General features: G+C 46.2%; 1 protein-coding gene across 4 annotated transcripts in view; it reads left to right on the top strand.

The window, feature by feature from the left end:
- The first annotated feature begins 1869 nt into the window (after positions 1–1869).
- CADM2 (cell adhesion molecule 2) overlaps positions 1870–9111 on the top strand; it is a 365029-nt gene continuing 357787 nt past the window's right edge. For all 4 annotated transcript variants that reach the window (XM_079974828.1, XM_079974830.1, XM_079974829.1 and 1 more), the window contains exon 1: positions 1870–2556. In XM_079974828.1, coding sequence (XP_079830954.1) covers positions 2496–2556 — 61 coding nt within the window. In that variant the 5' untranslated portion in view covers positions 1870–2495. The remainder of the gene's footprint in view (positions 2557–9111) is intronic.

Below are 9111 nucleotides of genomic sequence, written 5' to 3'. Positions count from 1 at the left end.
GGCAGGAATGTGCAGTAGCAGACAATAGGATCCCCACACAACTGTATCAATGCCGTTTTCAGTGTCCTAAGAAATCTCACAGCAACTATGACCATGAGGAAGAATAATGCTGAGAAGAAAGTTTAAGTTCCAAAACAATTATTTTGTGTGTGGGAACATTCCCTAAATGTCAGTATAATATGTGCAATTCGCTTCATATATCCACTTGAGGGACGGACAACATATTCCATGGTTGTTGCTTTTTTGTGTTTGTTGGTGAATGTTTGTTTTATTGGTGAATTAGGCACCTATTTTTACATATGGATTGCTATTTTTAGTTTACTGTCAGTTGTCTTGAACACCAAGATACAAATTTAATAAATTTATGCAGTATTTAGAGATTCTTCTGATTAAGCAGAATGGAGGAAAAAAATGGATACAAAAGGATTTCTATGAAATCAACAGTGCCCAGTGCCCAGTGATACTGGTAGAAGATAGTGAAGCCCACTGTAGCTGGAGCCAGATTCAATAATAGGCAACAGCAAAGCATGACACTGGATCCTAGTTTTGTCCCTGGCCTGCTGAGTTATACAAGAGCAAACGTGAAACGAAGGAGGAGCTGAAATCCAGGGCCCCCTCCTGAGCTGCGTGTAAATCAGAAGGGAGGCAGGTGGGAGCAGACAGAGGCCAACCTGAAGTTGGCGGGGGGGGGGGAGGGCATCCTCCATGTGTCCCAGTGGACCAGACTACACCTCTTTAAATCCTTCACGCCAGTGTAAATCCAAATTATGACTCCACAGTGAAGTTCCGGAGGAGTAGCAAGAGCATCGCAGAAATGTAACTTTAAATTGGCAGCAAGTCCACGCCTTCATACCTACATGGGCGAGAGAAGCGGGATGGGGGATACAGGCGAAGTTAGCACGCGAGGAAAGGATCAGCAGCGCGGCGTGAGAAGGAGAGGATCGGCGGAGTGCAGGTGCTGTGCTTTCTTCCGTGGTCCGTCCCTGCGCAGTTCATGTCCGCTCCTGGCATTTCTGCTGCTCTCCCTGGTTCTTCCACACGTGCCTCTTACTTGTTTGGCAATCTGTCATCCACTGCCCCGCCCCGCACCTCCCCAGAGCTGATTGGATCCCGTCTGCCGATCAGCAGTGCCTGTAGTCTTCTGCCCGTCCCTCTCTTTAGCTACGCACATAGCGAATTATCCTTGTAAGAATCGGCTGCTGCTGCCGCTGCTGGCTGCCTGAGTTGTGACCCATTTTCCCAAGCGCTCTCTCGCACGCACGCTCTCGCCGCCGCCGCGGCTTTCAAGCGGGCGCAGTCTTCAGTCCGCCGGGTGCTCGCAAGTCGAGAGAAGCGGCCACTTTCAGAACTACCTTTGGACAGCGACTTCCCTCTTTCCACCTCCCCACACCTTTTTATTCTTTTCCCCAAACCGCTCATTGGCTGGCAAGGAAACACCCCGCTTGTATTCCTCATAGGCTCAGGCAAATGCCAGTCCAAAGTTGAGACAAAGAGGGCGGGCACTGCAAAGCAATAAGTCCCCTTCACACGCGGACACCCCCTCCCCCCCCCCGCCGTCCCCAGAACTCACTCATCAGCTTTCCTCTTGCATCGGTGCTGCCCGCTGACAGGTTAGCAGCGCAGGATAGACCCTCTCCTATTGGAGAGCCGCAGCTGCCTGTCAGGCTCTGGCTGCGAAAGGGGGAGGACGCTAAAGAGAGCGTGGCTGTGCAAAAAATAAAAAAATGTGCCGGGGGGTAGGTCCAAAGCCCAGCGAGGGGGCGTGGCCCGGCAAGTTAGAGGCGTGGCTATTCAGAGAGAGAGAGAAACGTGCCGGGGAAGGGGGCGGAGTCCTGTAGGAGAAAGGAGGGGTCATTGTGGCGGGGGGGGGGGAGGAGGAGGAGGTGCGCGCGCTGAGATTGCCCTTGTGTCTAGAGCTGGGAAAGCGGCTGGTGTAGCGGAGCAGTCTCCCCGCGAGCTGAGGTGAGAGGCAGCGTGCGAAGCAGCAGGAAGGCGAGCGCCGCAGCTGCCCGCCCGTCTCTCCTCAGCACCCGGACCGGCCGGAGAAGGGGCGGCCGAAGAAGGGAGCTTTCGCCGGGGTTTCCAGAAAGGGGCAGCCGGCTCCTGCGAGGAGAAGCGAGGGAGGAAGTGTGCAGCCGCGTGCCCCCCACCGAGGGAAGGACGGGCTCGGGGGGCGAACTGAGGAGGAGGGCGAAGCCAGCCGCCGCCGCCGCCGCCGCCGCCGCTCGCCCCCATTGCACCCCCGCGCGACCCTGGTCCTCCTCTTCACCCCGCTGGATAGGCTGAGGGAGACACTGCGGCGGCGGAGGCGGCGGCGGAGGCGGCTCCTGCTGGGGGGAGGACGAGCCCGGCGAGAGGAGGAGGAGGAAGAGGAAGAGGAGAAGAAGAAGAAGAAGAGGAAGAAGAGAGAGGGAACAGCGGTCGCAGCAGCAGCAGCAGTAGCTGCTGCGGGATTCTCTGCCTCGCGCCCAACCAGCCCGAGGGAAGCCCCCAGGATGCGGCTGAAACCGAGCGTCGTCTTGCGCTTATACAGCCTCTGCGGGATCCTCATACAAGGTACCACCCCCGCCCGTGCCCACTTCGCCGCCGCCGCCTCTCGGCCCCCCGCTCGCGCCCAACTTCTGGCTGCGACGTGCGTGCCAAGGCTGAGGTGGGGTCGTCGTGGGGCGGAGGGGCACCCTGTGCTCTTTCCTCGCCGCCTTGGAAAGACTCCTCGCTCGACCTCATTCCCTCCTCCTGTCGCCTCCTCTCCCCCCCCCCACTCTCTGGAGACTTGCCCCCAGCCTGCCCCTCATTTGTCTTCGCCTCTCTCGGCTCCCCCTCCCCCCTTGCCCGCCCGCAAGCTCCTTTCCCTCCCGTCTGGGTTCTCTAATCCTGGGCTTCCTTCCCCCTTTATCTCTTCCCTTCGCTTCCTCCTGGCTTCCCATCCCTCCTCTCCCGTGCGCCCCCCTCCCCCGCCGTCTTTCGTCTATCCATCACCCTTCGGCGCTCTCTCTCTCTCTCCTCCTCCTCCTCCTCCTCCTCCTCCTCTTCCACCAGCACCTCCTAGCCTCCAGCCCCGCCACTTGTACAGAGCCTGCCATCCTTAAAGTGCTGCACAAACATTAATCCTTCCCTGCCCGCTCCTGAAAGTCCTTCCCTCTCGTCCCCTGAGAGTCTTGCAGCACCCCCCCCTCCTCCACCTCGGTTTCAACTCCTCGTACCCTTTCCCTCCAGCCACTCTTTTTCACCCCATCGCCTATGTCCATAAAAGTGAGAAGGGCGATGCAGCGAGAGGAACAACGTGGGCACTGCAACACCATCCCGTGGGGGGGGGGGAGAGGAAGAGAGAGTAAAATGCTTGAAAGCTGAGCGCTGGTAAAGAGGAGGCTCGAAGAAGGCTGTACATGCGTGGCTTACTGGAGACTTAAAGATGTGCAGAGCTAGGTCTCCTAAACCTTTATTCTCTATCTCTCACCCCCCCCCCCCCCCCGCGCGCACCCCACCTCGGCATAACCTCCAATATGGAATGCATCCTCACAGTCCCCTTTGAGGCTGGGTTATATCTGTCCCCTTGTTCCTTATGTCTGCACCAATGGCTCTAATCCTATGCCTCACAAGTGAAATGTAACAATTGTAGTGGCGCGCGGAGGGGGGGGGGAGATGTACAAGCGACTGTCGTTATGCAAATGGATGGTTGTGGAAATATGTGGATGTAAAGTAGGTGGTGGTTTATTTCCAGCTCCCATCACCATCTCCCTCACCACCCACCACCTTGAAAATCAAATTAAATCAGCAATGTGTGTTAGGGAGCCAGCTTAGAGATTCCGTTGTTCCTGATGCTGTTAAGAGAATGTGGTCATGGTGCTGGAATGTGCAATGAGGGTAATGGATGTGCGTGCCTGTGTGTGTGAGAGTGAGTGAGTGAGTGTGTATGTGTGCCTTTATGGCTGCAGTGTTTGAGTATTGGAGGGGGGGGAGAGATGCTATTGCTACCCCCTTCCCTTTCCCACGGGCAGGGGAGGATGGGGTAGCTAGATACCCAAATGTGTCAGGACGAAGGACTCCAGAGTCTTAAGAATCATCTAGACAGCTTTTGGAGGCTGTAAATGAGGTCAGCAAGCACCAGCAACTTCCCCATGTTTTTCTCAGGATGGTTGGCTTCCCCACCCCATCAGGATGGCCGGGGGCAAAGAATTGTCTCAATCGTTCTGTGTATAGGGAATTCAGAAAGAGCCAAGTATGACCTTGTGGCATTACCCCCACCGTCTTCTTCAGTAGCAGTGTTATAAAGTTTATTGTATTTCATGCCTCTGTGCACTTGCAGTAGCATGAGATGAGGTCTCAGAACAGGCAGGGGAAGCTTTTTCTTCCTACCCACCCCACCTCTGAAAGGAGAGGTAACCTTTTAAGTGAGTCTGTGACTGTTGTATTTTGAAGCCTGCAACCCCTGCTTCATCTTCTGAGCAAGCAGGATTTTTAAAAAGCAGTGCTGAAAGGAGGTGGAATGATTTCATTTGGTGGCTGCAATGATTTTATACGGTTGGCTATTTGCTTTCCTTACCGATCTGTGTGAGCTGCTGGGACTGGCATAGTACAAGGAGCTGCTGTGGTGCTACTGTGTGGGATTATTTATTGGGGAATCTGGCAGGTGGCACATGTAGAGGGTTGCCTCTCTTACTGTTAAATTTCCATGTGAATTGTTGATTCTCTTTGCTGCAAAACGGGGAAGCTCCCTTTATTGATTTTTCTTATCAGTATGATTATGGTTGCTACTGTTGAAGGAAAACTTGATATTTTTAGGATGCTGTCCGCTGCATTCAGTGCATCATGTGTTTAATAATAAACAGTCAGTGTAAAATCTTATTTTTCTGCCTAGATTTGTCCATTTTTTAAAATAACAGAGCAGTTCAGTGGTTGTGCCAGGAAAAAGATTGCACCACTGCAGGCAGCATCAGGTAACAGAAAAATGCCATGCATTTTTGGTTGTGTGCATGAAGGTAACCAAGCTGGGCCTTTTCATATAGGATAGAGAATGTCATATTTCTTGTTACATCACCTACATGGTACTTTCCCTATATTTAAAAAATGTGGGGTGTTCTCATTTTTGGGTAAACCTTCCCTTTTTTATTTTCAGCAACAGCTGGCAAGAAGAACAGCAGCTCAAACATTCAGTCTTACAAACTGTAGCTGAGAAGGCTGCTTTTAAAAACACTTTGCCTGGCCTTGCTCTTTATGCAACTGAATATTTCTGCATATGTAATGGACTGAGTAGTGTGCCCTGTTTTGAGCCCTCCTTTGTAGGATTGAAGTTAAACAATGATGGCACAGGAAATAAATGCACATTGATAAGGACAGTATAGTACATCCAGTAGGTACATTTTTAGACACTTCCTATTATGCTGAAAACTCCATAGTCTGTCTCCCCCACAACTAGTTTGACATTAATATCAGGTTTGGCGAATGTACTGTGGACGCTATTATTCTTGTATAGAAAATATAGCTAATTCTGCCAGATTAATTCGCTTTCTAAACTTTCCATTTTATCAGTTGAAAGTTCCATTGGCCTTTCCTTCATGCGTTTTGCCACCCCACTATAGTAGCTGTTCTGGAGGATGTGTTTTCTATATAAAGAGTGAAACAACTCAAATCCACCCCAAATCTAATTTTGCTAGTAGATGCCTACTAAAACAGTTCACCCCCCACCTGAAATCCAAATCTTTTGAAATGTAAATCTGTATTATTATTATTATTATTATTATACTTTTAGAAATGTGTAGTGTACTGGTGTAATCTTGATTTTGATTTGGGGCTGCATAATCAAGGTGGTCAATGTGGAAATCTGGCTTTATTAGAACCACCTCTCTTAACCATGAGGCCAGCTATGACAATCAGTCAACACTACGAGGAGATAATGGGTGCTCAGCTTCTGGAAAGACTGACACAGCCTTTTAAGTGACAGGTAGCATTTGTAGAAAGTATAAAATACGTACTTAAATAACTTCATCACATCAGTTAATGATATTGGTATGGATAAAAAAAATGACAGTATGGTTTTTGTTAGTGAAGCTGGGGGAAGCATTCTTTCTTTGCTAGATTTTAATATGAATGTGTAGATAGTTTCTTCCCCATAATTGCAGTGAATATTCATGATTATGTGAGTGTAGCCCCACCCACATATCTCAACCTAACCATTCTACAGCCTAAGTTTTTTCCCCCCATGGTGACACTTAAGCTTAACATATATTATTTTGGTTTTATAAATTTGCAAAGCAAAATCATTGGAATTGCTAGATATTTTACCAACTGTATAAAATCAACCATAAGTTTACTTGCATAAACTAAAACCAGTCGTTAGGTAAGTAGCATATTTCCATAAGCTGTGTATTGCATAATACATACTATGAAATTACAGCAGTAAATATATTTTACTGTACTTCATGTGTACAGAAGTGCTAGAATTGTAGCTGCTGTAGCCCCCTGCTGTGTGATAATGCAAATGGCATCTAATGCTTTAATGTGCTGTGCTTTTGTGAGAACTGGATAGCACTGTATTAGATGCAGAAGCTGTTACACTCAATACTTCACTGGCACTGAGTAAATATTTCAGAGCACTTCCTACAGTTCCTTGAGAAAATGTGTGATTGAAGTGAAATTTTCACTGAATGATTGTCAGTAGATGACTAGCTAATAATCGTGTTTGAGGTTGATCGTGATATGTCTTTTCAAAACATCTTGCTGATGAGTCTGTAAAATCAGAAACATATTTTTTCTTCTGCTTAAAAATAAGCAGGAACAATGAATTGGCTTTAATGCACTCTATACACAATATTGTGCCTTAAAATAACTGTGTTGTGGTCTTCACAATATCCTGAAGTAGGCAATATTTAAACTTATTTGATCTGTTTCTAGTACTTTTGTATGAAGCAAAATTTGCCAAATACATGGCAGCATATTTTAATGTGATGTTAGAGCTAAACATCCCCCTCCCTGCATGAATTCCATTTTGTTTCTTTATAAATAGAAGGTGTAAAATAACATCAGTTGTCCTTTAGCATTAATTGTATATGTTACATTTGTTGGTTTTTATATTCCATAAACAAACAAACAAAATCCTTTTTTGTATTCTATATATGGAAAAGGTACAGTTTTTCCTGTTAACCAATGCATGCATTTAATATCAATGAAAAATAAAAGTATTTGAAATTTAAAGCAGCAACTCTGGATTTGTAAAATTTTTGAAAAAATGGAAGGAACATTTTATACAGTATTGCATGTTTACTTGAAAGTTAGCTCAGATTTCAAGGGGTACTTCCAAGTAAGAGGATATATTTAAGGTAGTGTACAGACATACAAGAGAACAATATTAACTTGAAGAATATTTATTAGAATAAAATGTATGTACAGAGAACAATCATTACAGCACTACTAGTGACGTAAATTAGCAAGAGTACACTCTCATGTCATAAGCGAAAACACTTATTTTCTTTTACAGATTTGTTAGAACTAATATAACTAGCCATTAAATATGTCTCTTTTGGGTATTTTTCTTCAGTTGTTGCTGTTTCTTTTCATAGTGTTTGCAGTTTATATTTTTGAACTCCTGCTTTGCTTACCCTTTTTTTCAACCCTGACCTTTCAGGTGAAATTTTATTGGCAAAAGTAAGTTCCATTCAGTTCACTAAAGCTGTATCTCCTTGTTGAAATGTGACTCTTATCGTTGTTGCATCTACACATAACCATTACCAGCTCTGGGTTTGGGGTTACTTTTCATCTCTCAAATGCAAAACATCCCAGCAATAATCTCACTCCTTTTGAAAATTTTAGCAAGTAATTTAGAAAAAAAGAAAAAAGCATTTATTATCATATTGATTTGAATAGTATAATGATAACTTGGAATTTTGCTGCATAACTTATGTTGTTGAAGTTTTTGCAGAATAAAAAGTTCCTAAATATATTGTCCTTTTGATGGTAAATGCAACAGAATAAGTTCTGAATCACTAACGTTGAACACTGTGAAAATTAAACTCTAAATACATTTGTGTTGTTATTAAATCCTGAAGTAGTTTGTTAGAAAAATGTGAGAAATGTGTCTTGCTTGTATGTTAACTTTTGTTCTTATGACCACCTCCTTTTTATATTCCATTGCTATAATATGAGGGATGAATTCTTAGGATTAGTTGACATGCTGGAAGAGATCGGTTATCCTGCTGAGATATCTAGAGTTTTCCTCATTTGCAATGATAACTTCTTTTTGAAAAGGGAGCATTAAGAACAACATAGTTCATGGCTTTGAAAATGTATCCCCCAAGGACTTCTAAATTCTAATTCTAAAGGTTATAGCTACACTATGGTCATACCTTGGGCACTATGCTTATTCTATATTTTCATTTGCAAGTTGAAAATTTGGTCTCAGCTAATGTCAGAATGGACGCAGGTGGCGCTGTGGGTTAAAGCCTCAGCGCCTAGGGCTTGCCGATCGAAAGGTCGGTGGTTCGAATCCCTGCGGCGGGGTGCGCTCCCGCTGCTCGGTCCCAGCGCCTGCCGACCTAGCAGTTCGAAAGCACCTCCGGGTGCAAGTAGATAAATAGGGACCGCTTACCAGCGGGAAGGTAAACGGCGTTTCCGTGTGCGGCTCTGGCTCTGGCTCTGGCTCTGGCTAGAGCAGCGATGTCACGCTGGCCACGTGACCCGGAAGTGTCTCCGGACAGCGCTGGCCCCTGGCCTCTTAAGTGAGATGGGCGCACAACCCCAGAGTCTGTCAAGACTGGCCCGTATGGGCAGGGGTACCTTTACCTTTTTAATGTCAGAATATAGGTTATCTGTGGTGCTTCAGGTTAAGAACAGTTTCAGGTTACGAACAGACCTCCAGAATGAATTAAGTTCTTAACCCAAGGTACCACTGTACATATTTCAGTTAGCAGAAACTGCTGAGTATACCTCTTATAATATCGGCGAGAAAATTCCTAGGGGACATTGGGAAGCCATCTGTGTCCATATGCCATTGGATTTTAAGCCACTCTGAGAGTGAGGAAGGGGTTTTGGGCAGAAAAAAAATACCCTATAAATCAAAATATCAAATAAATGAGTCTCCTTAAATTCATTTTAGCCTGATTTAATGCATTAAACTGT

The sequence above is a fragment of the Podarcis cretensis genome (genome assembly GCF_951804945.1).
Source record: "Podarcis cretensis genome assembly, chromosome: 4".
NCBI classification, from domain to species: domain Eukaryota; kingdom Metazoa; phylum Chordata; class Lepidosauria; order Squamata; family Lacertidae; genus Podarcis; species Podarcis cretensis.
The sequence above is the reverse complement of the archived record's forward strand: the minus strand, read 5'-3'. Positions and strand labels throughout refer to the sequence as shown.